Source organism: Otolemur garnettii, unplaced genomic scaffold (assembly GCF_000181295.1).
Source record: "Otolemur garnettii isolate 467f Iridium unplaced genomic scaffold, OtoGar3 scaffold00037, whole genome shotgun sequence".
Taxonomy (NCBI): Eukaryota; Metazoa; Chordata; class Mammalia; order Primates; family Galagidae; genus Otolemur; species Otolemur garnettii.
Window position 1 is genome coordinate 14,724,643 of NW_003852432.1, and position 20,997 is coordinate 14,745,639.

The 20,997-nt window shown below is 33.7% G+C and overlaps 1 protein-coding gene across 1 annotated transcript in view; it reads left to right on the plus strand.

Moving 5' to 3' along the window:
* BMT2 (base methyltransferase of 25S rRNA 2 homolog) overlaps nt 1-20,997 on the plus strand; it is a 65,727-nt gene that overhangs the window by 17,878 nt on the left and 26,852 nt on the right. The window contains exons 2-3 of the mRNA XM_003789805.2: nt 618-759; nt 16,100-16,270. Of these exons, the coding sequence (XP_003789853.1) occupies nt 618-759; nt 16,100-16,270 (313 nt within the window). The remainder of the gene's footprint in view (nt 1-617; nt 760-16,099; nt 16,271-20,997) is intronic.

Below are 20,997 nucleotides of genomic sequence, written 5' to 3' on the forward strand. Positions count from 1 at the left end.
TTTTAAAGAAACATGTTTGCCCTAGGATTAAATTACAGTATGCTCGAGCAAGTCTGCGTATATAAACAAAATGTTTACTTTCTTCCTAATTTATATTATCATCTACCTTTTAACTAACTTCCTTTTAACGTAGAGAACCAATAAATGTATAAAAATGCAAGAAAAATAATAGGCAAGAAGCAGGCTAAGTATTTTTACTTTGCTCCTACAAGTTTATATTGCCCAGTGGTAGCAGGAAAATTAATTTTTGAATACCCAGGCATAATCGTTCCCTACCAGCATGTCTTTGGTTTATGCACTGATAACTATATATACACACACATACATATACATACATAGTGTCTGCTTATATTTTGTCGGTTTTCCATTTCACATGTCTATCTGTTTAAAATGGAAAATTTATTTCATTATCGAATGATCACAATTAAAATGATGCACCCCTTTATATGAAGGAGATTTCGAATATGTTTAAAACTAAAATAAAATTTTAAATCACTTCATGATTTTGCTTATACTCATCTTCAAATAATTTAGATTATACTAAAACAGATTGCAGTTCTCTGTGTGACATGTTTTAAAGTAAAGTTAACTTAGTTCTTTTATTTTCTTGTTTTTAGTGGGAGATTTTGATAAGATCTGGCGAGAACACTGTGAAGATGAGGAAACACTTTGTGAATATGCTGTTGCAATGAAAAATTTGGCAGATAATCATTGGGCAAAAACATGTGAGGGCGAAGGTCGTATTGAGTGGTGTTGTAGGTGAGTGTTTTTGTGAACTAACATTTTTTGGCTTCTAATATATTGCTAAAACTCTTAAATCTAAGTAATGCTGTGTATAATTCATTTTACCAACATAGAAAAGTGTAATATTGTAAAACAAATGATGTCTTTCAAATAACATGTTTCCCTCTTACATTGCTTTCTCTAGGTTTATTCATTCCTCTTTTTTAATCAAAATGTTTTTCTTTATACAACATTTACTTCTGAGTTTTAACTTTTTAAAAATACGGCGTTAACTACATTAATTGTATTTAAATCCTAAATCATTTAAAATATAAAAGTTTAAATCTGACTCAATAAGTTTTGAGAATTATATTTGGATTCAAGTAAAAGTGAGTACTTTTCTATAATTTAAGCTTTTAAAACATCTTTACAATTTTAAAATCCTGATGTTTTGATAGTTGAGTCAAGGTATTCCATTATTTGTATTGACTTTGGATAATATCCCAGTCTTTATATTGACTTTGAACAATGTTTATTTTCTCATAGATTCTAATGTTAAAAACATCAGAAAATGAAAAATTGCTGATAGCAGTTCTCTGTGTGATAAAATTAAGAGAAAAGATATGTATATGACTAATTTAAACATGAATTTGCCAAAACAAAGCATTATCTTTCTGCATAAGTTTATGGTAACTTGTAGTTTATTTTTTTTCAATTAGTTGCTATTCAAAATTTTTGTTTTAATCTCATTTTTAAAATATGTAGTGATGCATGTTTCAGTCATTTAAAAAATCCCGAGAAAAATATATATTAATACAATTCTTTTATTTGTTTACTGAACAAATTATATTTAGTAATAATCTACTTTGTAACAATTACAGTACAGATACTAAGAATAGAAAAAATTTTTTAAAGATTTTTTTTATTAAATCATAGCTGTGTACATTAATGCAATCACGGGGTACAGTGTGGTATTTTCATATACATTTTGAAATACTCTCATCAAACTGGTTAACGTAGCCTTCATGTCATTTTCTTAGTTATTGAGTTAAGACATTCATACTCTGCTTTTAGAAAGATTCACTTGTACCCAAGAATAGAAAATTAACCAAACTCATAAAATCCTTGCTCTTACAGAATTTACATGCTAGTAGGGAGAAGAGGCAAGAAACTATATATATATATATACACACTATATACTAGGTCAGATAATTGTAAGTGATTGTTAAGAGAAGAATAAAACAGTCTTAAGATAGAGAGAAAAGTAGTAATATGTGCAAAAGACATAAAGAAAATGAGAGGACAAGCCAGACATAACAAGTCAGAAGCATGCTAGTATGTTTCAGATACAACAAGGAAACCAGTGTGGCTAAAGCACTAAGAGAAGGAGAGAGTGGTAAGGTAATAAACAGGTTTGTAGGGTCTTGTGGACCATCATAAAGACTTTTATGCTGAGAGAGATGGGAAGTCATTAGATGTTTTGACAAAACAACTGAGAGGATTTTATTAACTCTATATAATGGGTCAAGAATCTTTAAGAATTAATTGCTCTCTTAGCTGGCTCATGTCTATAGTCCCAGCTACTCAGGAAGCTGAGGTGGGAGGATAGCTTGAGCAATCCAGTCTGGGTAATGTAGTGAGACCCCATCTCTATAAAAAGGGGAAAAAATGAATTATTGTGTTAAGAATAAACTATAAGAGGGACAAGGGTGTAAGTAAGGTAAGTAAGGGAGCCAGTAGGAGACTACTACAATAATCATAGCACAAAATTATAGTTACACAGTTTTCTTCATGAGTGGACAGGACAGTGTACTGCTGAAAAAAAAAAACCATTAAGGATTAATCTTCAAATAAGTGAAATGACTCCAGAGGAGCCAAGGAGATAATAGCATATTGTGGTGATATGTAAGAAAGAAGTTGAACATATAAGATGAGCAACAGTAGGGAGAAAGTGGTAACATCAGTAGACTGTGAGTCAAAGAATTATAGAATTGGTGAACTAAAAGAAGGTGCTAGAATCATAGGTAATGGGATGCTTAGAATTAAATGTTTGATTTGATTTTTTTACTTGCTTTTAGAGAGAAAATGGTTATAGATCTGACTGTTCTTTAGAACATACATTTTCTTTCTCAAGCTAAGAAACAGAATGAGTTGTCCTACTGAACCAAACATTTCCCTTGTAACAGAAAGTGATAATGTAATTCATTCAGAAAATCACGGCTGTCACTGTTTAAGGTCATCATTCCTAGCTTTTAGCAGTACTGCTTTTAAAATAATGTTCCGATACAGCAGGCAAGCCCTAAAACTTTATTTCTTAAGTGTGCTTTGGTATATGGTATTTTCCTAAGAGCCTTTGCTTGTTCCTTCTACTTGAACAATGAATCTGCCTTGTACTTTACTCTTCTTTTTCCTTGGATTTGTGTTTTACAATAGTGTTTTTTTTTTAAAAAATAGTTATTTTCTCTACATGACATTTAGAAGTGAAAGTTTCGGAAAAAACATTAAGAATTTAGGTCAAACTACTAAAAAATGACAGTGACAGGATATGGTAAAAACAACAACAGGAAAAGTTTTTTTCAATATGGGAAGTCATCCTTAGAGAAGTTGTTTAAAGTCTTTATACTTAAAACTAGGTGGGAGGGCAGCACCTGTGGCTCAGAGGAGTAAAGCACTGGCCCCTTATGCCAGAGGTGGAGGGTTCATACCCAGCTCCAGCCAAAAACTGTAAAAAAAAAAATAGTTTGGAGAAAAGAGGTTTTGAAACAATATTAAATTTTGAAATTTGAGTCACATGTATTCTAACTTCGGTTATATATAATTCCTTTTTCATTTATTAATCCTAAAAAAGCAATGTCACTTTGAAAGCTAATGTGGCTTTAAAAAGGGTTGGACAAAAGTTTGTTTCCAGTGAGTTACCCTTAAAGCTTTATGTGAATGTGGTAAGTGAGGTAAGACTTAGTGACATTACCCTGCTAAGATTGTATTGACTCTTTATTTACCTAGAAAAATTTAATGTAAAATTTCCTTAAACAGAATAACCAAATTTCATATATAATGTGAAGTATTAAAAGTCAGAAAAAAATATGATGTAACAGTATTAGCTATACCTTAAGTAAAGGAATTTGTCTTTTCTAACTCTTTAAACAGAAAAATAGATAAATACACTACTTCCTGAACAATTAGAAAGTAAATTGCAGGTAACATGACATTTTATCCTAAACCTATGGCAAGAATAAATAAATTCTTCTACATAACCCGAACACCACCATCACATAAAGATAATTAACAATATATAAAATCGTAAATTCAGATTTTTCTTACTGTCGCCAAAATATATTTTGTAATTTATAATTTTTTTCTAAATCCAATCATGGCTTATACATTGCATTTTGTGGTTATAGCTCTTTAGGTTTTTGTTTTTTATAACATTGAATTTTTGGACAAATGTCAGTTGATTTGTAAAATATCTCATATTTTGTGATTCTTGATTCAAGAGTTCTATATAGCTTTACTAATTTTTCTTTCTTGACTTTTTATTCTCTCAGTTGCCAAAAGAAATGCTTTTAAAATATTACTCTTCTTAATTTTTCTATAATAATTATTTGGCTTCTTAGAGATTTTTTTTGTTGAAGTTCTCTATTACTTTTGTCTATTTGGTTTGTCTTTTTTTCTATTTTTTAAAAACAAATTTATAGTACTTATTTTTAAGTCCTTATCTGCTTATTCTAACTTATATTTTATCTGTGGTAGTTCTTTTTTTGTATCCTGATATTGCATTTAGAAGAGATTGAAATAAATATTGTTTTTCCAAGAGAGGGCATGCTTTTTTTCTCTGATAGGTAGCTAGGATGAAAGACTGACCACTTTGATCATATCAGGAGTTGAGCTGGGTGAGAACTGGATTACCTCCTTAGTTTCAATTCATTTCTGTTTCAAATGCTTTGAATTGACTGAGTACTGTCCCACGTATGTTACGTGTGCAGCCCTCTTGCAGAATTTGAAATTTAGGCCTAATCTTTTCTCCTTTTTAGTCCCACTCCCACCCTCCAGTGCTGTTGCTGCCTCTACATACTTGAAAAAGACCTATGGAAGGAATCAGAAAGAGAATGGGGAAAATTATCTCTACATTTGAGTTTTGTAAAGATTCTAATCTGTCATATCAGATAAGCAACTGTTAGAAAATTTGCTAGTTTCCCTTGAATGCAACAGAGTCTTACTCAGGAAGGCTTGATCTTCTGCTCCTCAATACACCTGTGTCTGTGATCCTTTCTCATTTTGGGATTACTTGTTGTTCTCTTGATGTAGGTCCTTTGCACCTCTTTGCATCCTCAACTATCTGTATTTCTTTTTAATATATTATTTTTTAGATTATATAGTATTTTTTGTTCTACTTACAGCAGAACTTGGGAGCTGTTCTGATTGTCTGTATTCTGATTCTAAACTAGCTTTGGGTCCTACATTCAGGATTTATCTGATTGTTTTCTCATGGGGCCATTTATTTAACTATTTCCTCAATCTCATTTACTTCTTGAAAGCTGAAAGTTGGTCTCTCTAATGGGTTCATTCAGGTCAGATAGTTCTGCAAAAATGTATATTAAGTGAATCTTCATCCTTCACATTGCATTTAATTAGTAGGTTCTTATTGTGAGGTATTTTACCATTAGAGATGCAAAATGTCATTTGGTTCAGGTGGTACCTGCTATATCCTTCCATTGTAAACTTATGTTATCCCTTACAACTATCCACCATTTTGGGTGGTGGATAAATTTTTTAACTAATATTTATAATCTCAAAGTAAAGATTTTTAAAATTGTATCATTCCTTGGCATTTCTTAGCTAGCATTCTTTTGTTAATAAGAGCTGTCATTTATGAGCAGAGGATTATTATGTGTTCTTCAGAAAGTCTGAGTAAAAGTATACTTCTTATGTGTAATTCTTCCTGTTTAATTATAAATGTTCACTATGTGCTATTTGTGTAATAGTCAATTACAATTATGGTAAGTTAGATGTAACCTCTTGGATTTTTACTCATTCCACTTTTTTATGAATCATGGATTTTGTGTGTGTGCATATGTGTGTTTTCAGATAATACTCTATCAGGCAGCAGGAGACTTGTGAAAAAATACCTTCTGTGTTCTAATATCGCCTTTGAGTATTTTCTTGCTGAATCTTTATTTCCCCTGCCCAAGACCTAGAATCAAGCTGTTCTTCAGTTTGTCCTAGTTTCTTTTAGTGGGAAATGGCATTTAGAAAGTAAAATGTGGCAATAGATATGCTCCTGGGTATCCTTTCCTCTATGCCTTCTTGGTGAAAAGAATGAGATAAAACAAATATGTATGTAGAATATAATTGTAAATATACATTATAATGTATAGTCCGATGTATGAATATATAGTCTTAAATCCAAAGCTGATATTTTCCATTAAAATTTGACATTACAGAATCTTGCTTAATTTTTTTGTTTTATATTTGTATCTCTTCTGTTACATTGAAGGACTTAGTTCTGAACAACATTAACACATTTGCCTTTTCCTGCAATTTACATAAAATGATTTCAAAATCTCAGTAGCAATTTTGCTTCCGCAAATAAAATGACTAAATGAAATTTAAGATTTCTTTACTGTCCTTTTGTCTTTAGAACATATCTCACCAAGAATTAGAATACTATGTTTAAGAGTTCCCTGAAACAATTCTTTTCTGTGCGTTTATGTTACTAATTTACTATAGAGTTGATTTCACTTTATTCTCAGTTTTATTGGTTTTTTTCCCTCTTAATTTTAAGGAATATCAAACATTTACATGGTTCAAAAGTCAAAACTTCATTAGAAGTTGTATTTAAAAGGAGATCCCTTTCATTTTCTTTTACCCTGCTTCCTATAATTCTTGTTTATCCTACTAGTGTTTGTTTTTGCAAAAATAAGCAAATTCGTACACGTTCCTATATGCACATATAATCACTGCTTATCTCTATGTGGTAGCATGTTATATACTCTGTTTGATACCTTTCTTTTATAACTTAATATGATAGCAATCACTCTATTTGTTGTTGCATTGATCAGGAAACAAGTCTATCTGTATGTGTCTGCATAGTAAGAGATTTATTATAAAGAATTGGTTCATACAGTTATGAAGTCTGACAATCCCAAAAGCTGTAGGGTGAGTGGATAAATTGGAAACCCAGGAAAATCAATGCTGTTTTAGTCCAAAGGCCAGCAGGCTCTAGACTCAGGAACAGCTGATGTTTCAGTTTAAGTATAAAGGCAGGAAAAAGCTGATGTCCCAGTTCTAAGGCAGTTAGATAGGAAGAATTCAGGGGAGGGTCATCCTCTTTGTTCTATTCAAGTCTTCAACTGATTGGATGAAGCCCACTCACATTAAGAAGGGCTATCTGCTTTACTCAGTCTACCAATTCAAATGTTAATCTCATCCAAAAACACTCTCAAAGAAACACTTAGAAAAATATTTGACCAATTATCTGGAAACTCCGGGGCTTAGTCCAGTAGATAAAATTAGCCATCAGAGGTATGTAGGTTCTTCCCTGTTCTCGTGAGTCATTTACAAGCTTTTGCTATTACAAATAGGGCTGTAATGAAAAACTTTGTGCATGTTCATTTTGTATTTTGATATTGTATTTTTATAGATTCCCGGGGTGGAATTGCAGGGTAAAAGAATAAATGCCTGCGTGATTTTGTTAGGTGTTGCCAAATTACCCTCAATAGAAGTGGCATCATTTGGAATTCCACCAGCAAAAAAAACCGAGAGAGAGAATGCTTGTTTCTCCATAACTTCACCAACAGAGTATATAGCCCAACTATTGAATTTTTGGCAGTCTGATGGGAATTAGTATCTCTGTGTGGGTTTATTTTACATTTCTCTTGTTAATGAGGTTGAACACCTTTTTATATACAGAGGATGCCAAAAGATATACATACACATTTTAAGAAAGGAGAAAGCTGTATTAAAATTGTAAAACTTAATATATACTGATAACAAAAGGTGAATATAAGTCATATTTGACTTTTGCCAATGGTTACCGTCTGTGGCCAGACACTTCTGATTATGGCAGACTACTGCTTGAGCACATAGTGCAGTTGTTAGGCATGTTGGAGGCTCTGTTGCATACTCATGCCTCCAATGTCATTGTAGTTCACAGTATTCTTGAATTTCAAATACCACTTCAAAGTGATCTTGCACTCTTTCAATAACAACCAGGCTTCTGCTGCTTTGACTGTCTTGCCTGTTGCATGCTGATGCTAGCATTTGATTAGTGCCTTCTTTTGAGTGAACATCATACTATCATAATTCATATGTTGCTATCATAATTCAACTTCAAAAAGGAATGATGATGTGATCTTGTTTTTGATACTTTTTTCTGCTGATTTTTGGTCTTTATTTTCTTGCTTTTTTTCGGAGCTCTTTATATAATTTAAAGATATGTGTCCCCTTTATCTTTCATTTTCTTTATATCTTTTGCCAGAAATCAGTCTGTTCTTTTATTGCTTCTAGATAATTTGTCTTAGAAAAACTTTCTTGAGTCTCAGACTATGGGAATTCCTATTTGTTATTTGGTCATATTTTCTTCTAGTACTTGTATGATTTCATTTATAATATTTAGATCTCTGACCACTAGGAATTCAGATCTGGTATGTGTTGTGAAGTATTGACACACCTTTTCTCCCCCAAATAATTATCTATTTCCCTAATAACACTTATGAGAAAGTTCACCTTTGCTCTAGGAATTTGATTTGTCACTTACATGGTATACCAAGGCCCACAGAATTCTGTTTTAGACTTTAAGTTATAGTCCACTGTATATATAATCTATCTGTGCCTAATACCACTATGTTAATCATAAAGACTTAAAATTAAAATGTTATTCTATAGCATTTTCCCTCCCCCACATACTGTTCTTCTTTCTGAGGGATTTCATGGTTTTTCTTGCTTTTTCCCCCCATGTATTTTAGAATCAACTGGTCCAAGTAAATTTTAAAAGTTACTTTTATTGGGGTTAACATCTTTATAATGTTGAATCATCCTACTCATGAAAAAAGGTTATGTTTTACTATCTCTTCTAGTCTACTTTTGAGTCAGTATAAGGCTTTTCTATATAGTAGTTATGCACATTTCTTATTGTGTGTATTTGTAGGTATTTTTCTTTTTCTTTTTTTTTTTTTTGCAGTTTTTGGCCAGAGGCTGGGTTTGAACCCACCACCTCCAGCATATGTTTTATCATGTTTATTGCTGCTGTAAATCTTAATTTCTTTTCCATTATAAAGTTAAGTGTTACATAATGACATTTTGATCAACAGTGGAAATATACAGACTATAGGATGGTGGTCCATAAGATTACAGTACTGTATTTTTACTGTACCTTTTCTATATTTAAATTTGGAAAGACTTACCATTGTTTATACAGTATTCGGTATGGTAACATTCTGTAAAGGTTTGTAACCTAGGAGCAATAGACTATCGCCTAGGCATATAGTAGCTTATACTATCGCGGTTTGTGTAAAAACACTCTAATAATTCCACAACAACAATATTGCTTAGTGACGCATTTCTCAGAATGTATCCCTATTGTTAAGCAATCTTTGACTATGTAATCTGATGACAAGCTGTTGTTTATTTATGTATAGATATATGCTTTTGATTTTATTTGTACATCCTACTATTTTACAGAATTTTCTTACTGTTTACATTAGTTTATGATAGATTCTGTTGCATTTTCTAGTTATCCATTATATCATCTGCAAATAACTTAAGTCTTATTTTTTCATCTCCCATTTATTGGATAATATCTTCCTTTTCTGTTACATAGCTTTGCTTTATTCATTTCACAATACTGTATGTGGTTTGTCTCCCTTAGATAAGTTGCTAGTTATTTGGCTGATACATATGTATGATGTTAATGTTAAGGAAGAATTTGCCAATTTTTTTTGTATCATACTGAGTGCTTTTATTAGTAATGGATGTTGAATATTGTTAAATGAACATTCAGCATCTATGGAGATGAGTAAATGAGTTTTCTCCCTAGATTTATGAATATAGTGAATTAAATTAATGCATTTTCTTATACTAAACAATCTTTCCATTCCTGAAATACACAGTACTTGGTAATGCTTGATTCTGTTTGCTAAAATTTTATTTCATGTTTTTACATTGCCATTTAGATGTGATATTGGTCTGTATTTCTTTATAGTCTTAATCATATTTAAGTACTGTTATTTTGTTCCATGAAAATGAATTTGGAAAATATTTCTTTGCTTCTGTGATCTGGAACAATTTGAGTAGTTTTGGGATTTTCTCATTTGTATGCGTGGGATTTTAATTTATAAAGGTGACTGCGTGACAATACAGAGAGGTCAATGCCATTGAAAGAATTGTTACTTACATTTCCTGAGAGACGGGGGATACAACACGCCTGGTAGGTCTCCAGAAGAAGCATTAAATTTGGTCAGGATGCAGAAGCAGAACTGAAGGAGAGCCTAGAGCAGAGCCTTTTATTGGCATTTCCATGGGAAAGCAAAGCAGGGTGGAGTAAACAGTTTAGATTGGTTAGTTTGAATAAGTTTTTGTGGGACTTGGGGCATGGGAGCTGTACTTTGTCTGATATGTGGTCCTGAGTTGATTTAGAGTGGGGAAATTATTGATTTGATGTGTCAAAGTTAGAGAAAGTGATTGGCTTGCATGTGAGAAATGTGCTTTAGAAATTAGCTGGCCCTGGCAGGGGTCTCTCTCTGGATCTGTAAGCTTGTCTTCCTGCTTCCCTTTCAAGATAGCAAAACGTCATAAGATGCGGGAAATAAAAAATATGATCAATACAGGAATATCCGATTTTTAAAGGTGGTGGTGGTAGAATTCCTCATTGGGCTGGTCCTTTTTGGTGAGATAATTCTGAAAACTTTCTCTATTTTGTCTGTAGATTTGGTTTTGTTTAAACTTCTTCTTTCTACCAGAGTTAAATTTAATAAATTCATATATTCCTATAATTCTGTTAGTATATTTTGCTAGAAAAAATTATGAAAATTAAATAACTTATTTGTGTATTTGTTAATTCTCTTTTTTTCCCTAACAAGTTAATATTAACAAGTTAATATCTTTATTTTGACTTTCTTTTTCTAATCCTTTGAATTGGATGTTTATTTTACTTTATTTTTGTTTATGTTGATATAAATATCAAAGCATCTAAATTTTCCAGATTATTATTGTAACTGCATTCCTTAGATTCTGACTGCAGTGCTTTCATTATTTTTTTAATATATTCTGTGACTTTATTAGTATTTCCCCTGTGACCCAAATATTTTCTTTTTTTTTTTTTTTTAATTTGTCAGGTGAGGTGGCATGGATATTTTGTTTTTAGTTAATTCCAGTTTTATTACACTATGATTGCAATGTAATAAAACTTTCCTTTAGCTCTTTTTTTCATGACTTAATACACAGGTAACCAAGCAATCAATAGACTTGCTGCCCGAATGTTTTTAAAAGCCAATACCATTTGAGAAAAGGAAGCTTTATTACAAATTGACTGGCCAAGAGATGGGAGGAAAGGCTCAAATCTGTCTCCCCAAGCAGGGAGCTGGGACAGGTTTTATAAGCAGAGGGTAATAAGGTGTGATCTGATTGGATCATATAATGAGGTGATGCAAGGAGGTGTGCTCTGACTGGATCATGCCATGAGGTGATGCCAGGCCTCCATCTGTTTGGATCCTGGATCCTACCATGTAGTGTCCTGTTTTTAATTCAGTCCTTACTCCTGGGTCCCAGCACTTGGATTCTCTCTGTAGGTGTATGCTTGATTCATGGGGACATGCTTTGGCTATATGACCTTCAAAGTAGTGGTACAAGGTAACTGAAGAACACCATACCACTTTGTTACATAAAGTTGAGCCAGATCGGTCTGATGCAGTTAACACATGTATATGTTATTTTTTTATGAATATTTCATTTGGACTTGAAAAGCAGCTCTGCCTTATTATTAGAGAGCAAAGTTCATCTTTATAATTAAAGCTTATGTTCATTAGGCCATCTGTAACCTTACTTTTCATTCATTTGACTAAGAGTAGAGTTTCTACACGCATCTCATGGAATTTCTACTTTGAAGATGACTGTTCTGATAAATAGCATATACATATTCATAACTGTTATATCTTCATTGAGAATTGTGACCTTTAGCATTTATGGTGTCCTTTTTTTAAAAAACTGATTTAATACTTTTTATTAACTTTCAGCCTCTTCAAATCATCTCATGTATAAACTTCATCTTCCATTAAATTATTTAAAAATGGTTTGGTTGGTACTGTGTTCTCTAACCTGATTTTTTTTAGTTCTTATAAAGGTGCTTTCTTGTATAGTTAGTTATTAAATTTGGCATTCCTGCAGAGGGTGAGGAACCAGTGCTGAAAGGTTCTATTTGGCCATCTTGCTCTGCCTCTTCAGTTTTGTTTCTCTGAAGAATCCAGATACATCATGTAAACTGTAGAATCTGCTTGTCAGTGTCATTAAAATAACTTGTCAGGCTTTTGATTGGGATTGTGTTGAATCTGTAGATAAAGTTGGGAAGATCTTGAGTCTAAGTACCCATGAACATAGATTAAATGTTCATGTGTTTGTCTTTATGCTGATTTTTTAATTTCAATTTTAAGCCGTTCCTTTATATCTGCAATTGCTTACTTAATTGTATATGATTAATATTAAAATATTCTGGGTTTGGCCAGCTCCTGTGGCTCAAAAGGGTAGGGCACCAGCCCCATATGCCAGAGGTGGCGGGTTCAAACCCAGCCCTGGCCAAAAAAAAAAAAAAAAAAATTCTGGTTTTCTTCTTCATGGCATGTGTGTGTGTGTGTGTGTGTGTGAAATTTTAAGAATTTTAATTCACTAAAATGTCTATGGTTGCTGGGTTCATTTAGGTGTCTCTTTTATGTACATTTTCTATTGTTTTTGTTTGAATTTCTATAGATTTATAAATGGGGATTTTGGTGTTTTATTTTGCTTAATGCCTAAGAACCCTATGTGATTGCTACAAATACAAATGCAGAATTTTTTTTAATGAAAGTATCTTCTTTTAATCTGACTTATGATTTATTGACATACATAAGTATGTATGTATATACATGACACGTGTGTGTGTGTGTGTGTGTGTGATGACACTAGGTGTGGTGTCTTTAGTTGCTTAATTCTGTCCGTTTTTTCACCATGCCTCCTGAAGTACCTTCCTTTTTCAAGGTGCCTCCAACTCCCAACCCTAAGGATAGTCTTCCTAATACTCTCACTTTTGGTGCCAGTCCATCCCCTATACTTTCTACACTCCTTTCTTTTGAACTTGCAGTTGCAAAACCTTTGCTTTTCTAAGTCCTAAATCTTTTCATAGAATTTTCTCAGTCATAGTTGGACCCTGTCTGAGTGGTAAACTTCAGTTATGTTATCTGATTTTGCCACCTCTCAGACCCCATCATACCTTCCTGTCTTTTATACAGTCCTCATCTGACTCTCTCCTTTGAGTGGGTTCCAAAGTCCCTTCAGTCTCAGATTTTTATTTTCTTAATTACATGTAAAATGAAGTATTATTCTCTGTTTCCTAGATTTTCACAGGCAGAGACTATAGGCACTTTTATTTGCTTTCTTTAATGATCTGTATTTTTTGAAAGGTATTTGGGGAGTTTGGAATTTAGATGGCATTCCAAACAGAACCCAGTATTCTAGCCCTTTAAGTGTTTTACTGCCAAATTTCATGGTAACTATTAGGTTGAAGTACATAAAAATATAATTTATATGACTCAAGAGCTGTTGAATATCAGCAATTTTATATAGTTCTAGCTAACAGAAATGTAAGCAATTTTTTTCTTATTTCACACCTTAATGAAATACTGTATAATAGAGGCATCATTTTAGTATTCATTTCAAGTTGATGAACTCTACATTTTTATCAACTTTATTGAGGTATAATTTGCATATGGGAAAATTTCTAATTTTACATTCTAAGATACAGTTTAGTGGGCATTTACACATTATCACTCTCAAGATAGAGAATGTTTTTCTTTCTCCAAAAACCTGTCTCGTACCCCTTTGCACTCAGCTCTATCCCAACCCCAGGCAACCTCTAAATTGCCTTCCATTATTAGATTAGATTTATAAAGGCCACATGTTCAAATTGACTTCTGCATCTTGCATGACCAGAAACTTGGCTATTTCTCCAGTGTTACTTGACTATCATTCCTGTCTATATGTGTACAAGCCTCAGGGCCTTTTCTTTGGTGAGCTCATCTATCCATTTTCTGTCTAGTACTTTAAACTCTCTGTACATCTCTAAAGGTTCCATTCTGCTTTTCTCTTTCATGCCTTTGTTCATGCTATCTTCTCTGTCTGGAAAAACACTCTCCTCAACTTTTTGACTGATTTATGCCTGGTCATCTGATGAGGCATTTTGTTTATATAAATAAATAAATAAATATCTTTGCTTATTTCTATCAATTGTATTTCCTCATTTTATAATTATTTGTCTCCTGTACTAATCTGAGCTTCTTGAGGGTAGCAGCTCTGCCTTCTTCCATTTGTTTTGCCATGACCTGTGTGTACCTCCATATTGATAAGTACTTATAAATATTTGATTCATGATGAATGAGTATCAATTCCTATTTATAATTGGAGCTAAAACTATATATACATGGGATAAGTTAAAGAAGTCTTACATAGTAGAAACTAAGAAAAGCTAAAGTTGAACTAAAGTGTGAGAAAGAGATGGGCATTGTTCCCTCCAGAGTTACCATGTGTTTTTGCAACTTCACCAAGCAGGGTCCGTGAAGAAAAAAATAGTCTAGTTTAAAGTGTAAGCTATTTGTAATACATATTGTAGTCATGTTTTAAAAATTCAAAAAGTAAGAAAATTTGTTCAGATTCTATCCTTTACTTTCTTTGATATCAGTTGATTGATTTCAAGAGTATATCTCCTATCAAATTGTAGCACAAAGAACAGAATTAGGTCTCACTAGTCTTTTTTTTTTCTTTTAAGTTCATTGGCTTTAATAGCTAATAGATGTTTGAATTGATTCTGTGGTGCATTTTTGTTGTTTTCATTGCATACCCCCAGGCATGGTGTCCTATTATATTCACCCTATATAATTAGGCATATCATAAATACTAAGGAAATTATTTATAAATACAAGCTAGTCATCAATTTCTAATTATGGTATAGCAACCTGATTTGGGCTTAACTGTGTAGGCTTAAAATAATGCATCTTTTTTTTTGAATTTCAGATTAATATGAGGGTACAAATGCTTAAGATACATTGTTTGCATTTCTAAGTTACCTTCACTTCAAGTTGTAGTTGAACCCCTATCCCTTACGTTGCTCACATTAGGTGAGAGCTTACCACTCTCCCTCCTTCTTCCTATTTCTCCCTCCTTCTTCTTCCTTCTGCTACACTTGAATATACTTGTGTTTTTCTCTCGTGTAGGTGTGTAGTTGTTTTTCTGTTGGTTTCATATTAGTATTGAGAACATTGGATACTTGCTTTTGTATTCCTATGATTCTGTACTAAGAAGAATGTGCTTCAACTCCATCTAGGTAAATGCAAAAATTATAAAGTCTCCATCTTTTTAGAGCTGAATAGTATTCCTGGCATACATATATCACAGTTTATTAATCCATTCATGGGTTGATGGGCACTTGGGTTGCTTCTACGTCTTGGTAGTTGTAAATTGAGCCACAATAAACATTCTAGTGCAAATATCCTTGTGATAAAATGATTTTTTTTCTTCTTGGTAGATACTTAGTAATGGGATTGAGAGATCAACTTTTAGCTCTTTGAGGATTCTCCATACTTCTTTCCAAAATAATACATTTTGTAAGATCTGCATTTTAATTGTGTAAGAATTAGGACAAGTAAGAGTGATCTCCTGATGGATATGAACAATTTCCAAATATTACAAAAATCACTATTATGTTCAAACTTCTGTTCTCTTTGAATTTACATCTTTAAGATGTGATACCATTTTTACCTGAACTAGATTGATATGCCCTTTTCTCAGATAAAAAGAAAAGTGATCTCTTAAATATGCTTACAATCTGATTTTGTTATAATCCAAGAGAGACTTCAAAATGTTTTCGTTAAGACTGAAGGTCAGTAAAATATATACAAACATGTCTGTACTCCTGAAAATCATATTTTTTATGTGCTAAACATAATGTATAATCATTTTTCATTGTATAATAATTTTTAAAAGTTTGAAAGTGCTATAGGGTACTCAAACTTACCTCTGAAGTGTTTTGAAAATGGGAATTTTTAATTTGAAAGTTTCCCACCTTGATTAATAAAAGCTAAGTTTTTCCATTTTGTTTTATATTCATACACAGCATTTTAAATTTTATTTTGATTTGTAGTGTATGCAGAGAATATTTCCAAAATGGTGGGAAGAGAAAAGCACTGGAGAAAGATGAAAAAAGAGCTGTACTCGCCACTAAGACCACTCCAGCCTTAAATATGCATGAGTCTTCTAAACTTGAAGGTCATTTAACAAACCTCAGCTTTACAAATCCTGAATTTATAACTGAGTAAGTATATTTCTTCTCTGATTATTAATGTTATCCTGGCTAGCTATGTTAATGTTAAATACTGTAATCGTTCATACCAAGTAATGGGCAGTTTACTTGTTCCTCTAATAATGTGATAGGGTAAGAAAGATTTGTAATATTATTAGGAAGAAAATTAACACAAAATTTTAAAAGCAATCTGGAGAACTACTGGTTCTTTAGTATATGTTGTCCTCACTAAAAATAATAAAGAATAGTTTATTAAATGTTATGATAATTATTATGTATTGTTATATAATAGTTACATATATTATTATAGAACAGTATATAAATATATAATAATTATCAACAAAAAAACCCAAAATAGTAAAATCTAATTAAAGTGTTTAAAGTAGCTATCTGCTAATAAACTGCAAATAAGGAAAAAATAGTTTATCACTAGAGCCAATTGCCATTATTTTATTATGAAAATCTCCCTGCTAGTAATAGATGATACGCATGTAGACGCAAATTCTCTAAGTATTATAATCCAATTAATTATTAGTATAGCTGTGTCTCATTTTATTGCCTTTCATTTGATTGTGCTTCATAGATACTGTTTTTTATGAATTGAAGGTTTGTGATAACCTGTGTCAAAAACATCTCTTGATGCCATGTTTTCAGCAGCATGTATTCACTTTGTGTCTATCACATTTTGATAATTCTTGCAGTATTTCAGGCTTTCATTATTGTTATATCTGTTATGGTGATCTGTGATCGGTGATCTTTGATGTTACGACTGTAATTGTTTGAGGTTGCTCAAAAAAGACAGTGAACTTACTTGATAAAGGTTATGTCTGACTGTTCCACTAAGCTTCTGTTCCCCCATCTCCCTTTCTTTGGGCCTTCCTTATTTTCTGATACACTGCAATATTGAAATTAGGCCAATTAATAACCTGCAGTGGCCTTTAAATGTTTAATTAAAAAGAAGAATTGCATATTTCTCACTTTAAATTAAAAGCTAGAACTGATTAAACTTAGTGGGGAAGACATACTGAAAGCCAAGATAGGCCAATAGCTAGGCCTCTACCACAAGTCAGATAAGTAGTGAATGCAGAGGAAAAGTTCTTGAAGAAAATTGAAACTGTTATTCCAGCGAACACACAAGTGGATAAGAAAGCAAAACAGCTTTATTGCTGATATGGAGACAGTTTTAGTTGTCTGGGTAATCCAGAGCAAGGCCCTAACTCTCTTCTATTCTATGATGGCCAGAAGAGGTGAGGAAGCTGCAAAAGAAAAGTTTGAAGCTAGCCAGGTTAGTTCGTGAAATGTAAAAAGAAAAAGCCATCTCCATAAGGAAAAAAGTACAAGGTAAACTATCAAGTACTGAGGTAGAAGCTCCCAATTATACAGAAGATATAGCTAAAGGCTCATTCATGAAGTAGCTACAGTAATTAACAGATCTTCAGTGTAGACAAAACAGCCTTCTGTTGAAAGATGTCATCTAGGATTTACATAGGAAAGAAGTCTATGCCTGATTTCAAACCTTCAAAGGTCAGTTTGCTTCTCTTGTTAGGAGCCAGTGCAGCTGGTGACTTTTAGTTGAAACCAATGCTTATATATCTTTCCAGAAATTATGCTAAATCTACTTGCGTGGTGTGGTGGCTTACACCCATAATCCTAGTGCTCCAGGAGGCCAAGGAGGGTAGATTGCTTGAGCTCAGGCATTCAAGACCATCCTGAGCAAGAGGGAGATCCCATCTACCAAAAATAGAAAACCTAGTCAAGCATGATGATGCATGCCTATAGTCCTAGCTACTAGGAGGCTGAGCCAAGAAGATCACTTGAGTTCAAGAGTTTGAGGTTGCTGTTAACTATGATGATGCCACAGTAAGCTACCCAGGGCAACAGAGACTGTCTCTAAATCAGTCGGTCAGTCTACTTTGCCTTTGCTCTGTAAATGGAACAACAAAACTTGTGTGTGTCAGCACATCTTATAGCATAGTTTTTGTTTGTTTGTTTTTTTGAGACAGAGCCTCAAGCTGTCCCCCTGAGTAGAGTGCTGTGGCATCACAGCTCACAGCAACGTCCAACTCCTGGGCTCAAGCGAGTCTCCTGCCTCAGCCTCCCAAGTAGCTGGGACTACAGGCACCTGCCACAATGCCTAGCTATTTTTTGGTTGCAGCCATCATTGTTTGGCAGGCCGGGCTGGATTCAAACCCACCACCTTAGGTGTATGTGGCTGGTAACTTAGCCACTTGAGCCACTGACGCGGAGCCATAGCATAGTTTACTAAATATTTTTATCACACTATTGAGACCTCCTGCACAGAAAAAAGATTCCTTTCTAAATAACACTGGTTATTGGCAATGTGCCTGGTCAGCCAAGAGCTCTGATGGAGATGTTCTGGATTAATATTTTAATACTTACTACCACAATATCCATCCTGCAGCCCATGGATCCAGAAGAAATACAGTCCATAAGATAGTGACTTGGTGGGGAACCTGTGACCTTCTGATTTCAAGATTGTTCTTTTTTAAGCATCGAAGAGGCAAGAAAAGCTTCAATTTTCTCTGCTACACTCCTTTTAAGGAAATAATTTGTTATGTGAAATTTGGATTTAGTCCAAAGGCCACACTTAAGGACCAGGAAGGCTACAAGTTACCGTAGAGCTTCAGGTTCCGCACCCCAAACAGGAGTTTGGATGAAGTTGATTCCAGACTCCTTGGATGACTTTGAGGAATTCAAGACTTCAGTGAAGTAGCTGCACATGTGTAAGAAATAGCAAGAGAACTAGAGTTAGAAGTAGAGCCTGAAGATTTGACTGAATTGCTGCAATCTCATGATACAACTTGAACTGACTTTCCATGTTCATTTCTACCAAGTTTGCTACTTTTACTGACCATACTTTGTTTAGGTTTTTACCCTTTGCATCCAATCAAGTTAGCCCCCTCCAGCAGTGCAGCCACTATTTTTCACAGCCAGCCTTGTCCCTGAAGAACTTTCATACAACTCAGCAGGGGCTGGAGGTGATGAAGCCTCTCCAGGCAAGGACACCACAAGTCCTCACTGTTTTCAACCTAGGGTTAGCAGTATAGAATGTTTGCTTTCCAGTAGTTGCATTTTATGATGGTGCTTCATAAACTTTAAAAAGCATAAATTAACTGAGGATCTTGTTAAAATGCAGGTCATAATTCAGGAGGTATATGATAGGGCATGAGATTCTGCATTTTTCTTGCCACCATAAAATCCAGCATGGGTCAGAAAGTCATTCCATTGTTTTCTAGGGTTTTTGTTTTTTGCTAGTCTTTAAATCAACACTGTGATTTTGTTAATGGACAGTGCAAAAAAGTGTAATTGATATTGGCATATGTAGGGGAAAACATAAACCCTAAGTTATGTTTTTTCCTCCAGGGAGTCTTGCTATGTTGCTCAAGCTGGTTTGGGCTCAAGCATTCCTCCCATCGGGTGTATGCCATTATGCCAGGCTCCCAGGTTTTAAATGCCTTCATCTGGTGTTCAAGGTCCTCTCCACTTTGCTTACAATCTCATTCTTTTGAGAAATTATATTGGTACCATTGTTTGGAAGCATGTTGAAAGGAGGGAGAAAAAAATAAAAGTAAAAAGACATGGATTGGCCAGACACAGTGACTCACCATGGAATCCTAGCACATTGAGAGGCCAAGGTGGGAGAATTACTTGAGGCCAGGAGTCTGAGGTTACAGTGAGTTATGATCATACTACAGCACTCCAGCCTGTGCAATAGAGTAGGACCCTGGCTCCAGTAAAAAGAGAAAAGCATAGATTAATAGGACAACTGCTGCTAATTGTAAAATAAAGAAAGGAAATAAAAAACACTTTCCAGATCTAGTACTCACACCTGGACAGGATTTATGTTTGGAACCTATAGTGAAGAATGGAGTTTGAGTCTTCTGGGTTTGTAACCCTTCTACCGTGAAGCTTATAGGGCAGCTTCTATTTAAAGACATAAAATAGGAGCTGAAATTCTATAATTTATAAAACAGTCTCTTGGGATTCAGCCCACTGCGTTCCTTGACCTCTTTTGTATTACCAGGCAACAACTGTAACAACAGGCGGCTGGCCACTAGAATTCATTCTCTTCCTTCCCTGGCTCTCTCCTTTACCCATGAGTCTCTTGACTCAGGGAAGCTACTGCTCAGCTGTGGATCTGCAAAAGTCAGAGCTGGCTTTTTTCATCATAGTGTCACACATAATTCTGAGATGTTTCCCTGTGCCAAATTTTATAATACATTGCATACTAAGAACCTGTGTCTAAATGCCATGTTTTCATTAGACCTATTAAGTGGTTTAGAACTTGAAGGGTTAGAGAATTCTAATCCTAGTTCTTCTCTTAGTAACTGGCCCAAGGGCATTATAATCTTCCTAACCATTATAATTTTTCATACCATTGTACTACATATTTGATTGTAAAGCTCCAAATGTTAGAACCATTCTATTTTCTGCTATATTCCCAAGGCCTAGCACAATAACCTTGCATATAAAGGAACACAGTAATTTAATGAATGAATGAATGAATGAATTCTCTGTGTGAAGAGACCTTAGAATTAATTTTAATCTATAGTTCTAATAATGCCAATCTCATGGATTAAGTTAACTCTGATTTTAAGATATGAGATGACTATTTAGGTTAGAGACAGGAAAAAAATTAGAGTACTGTTTCCTTTTTACCCCTAGAATATTTTTTCAGTTTTGAATACCATTGAGTAAAGTGATGTGTAGGATAGAGC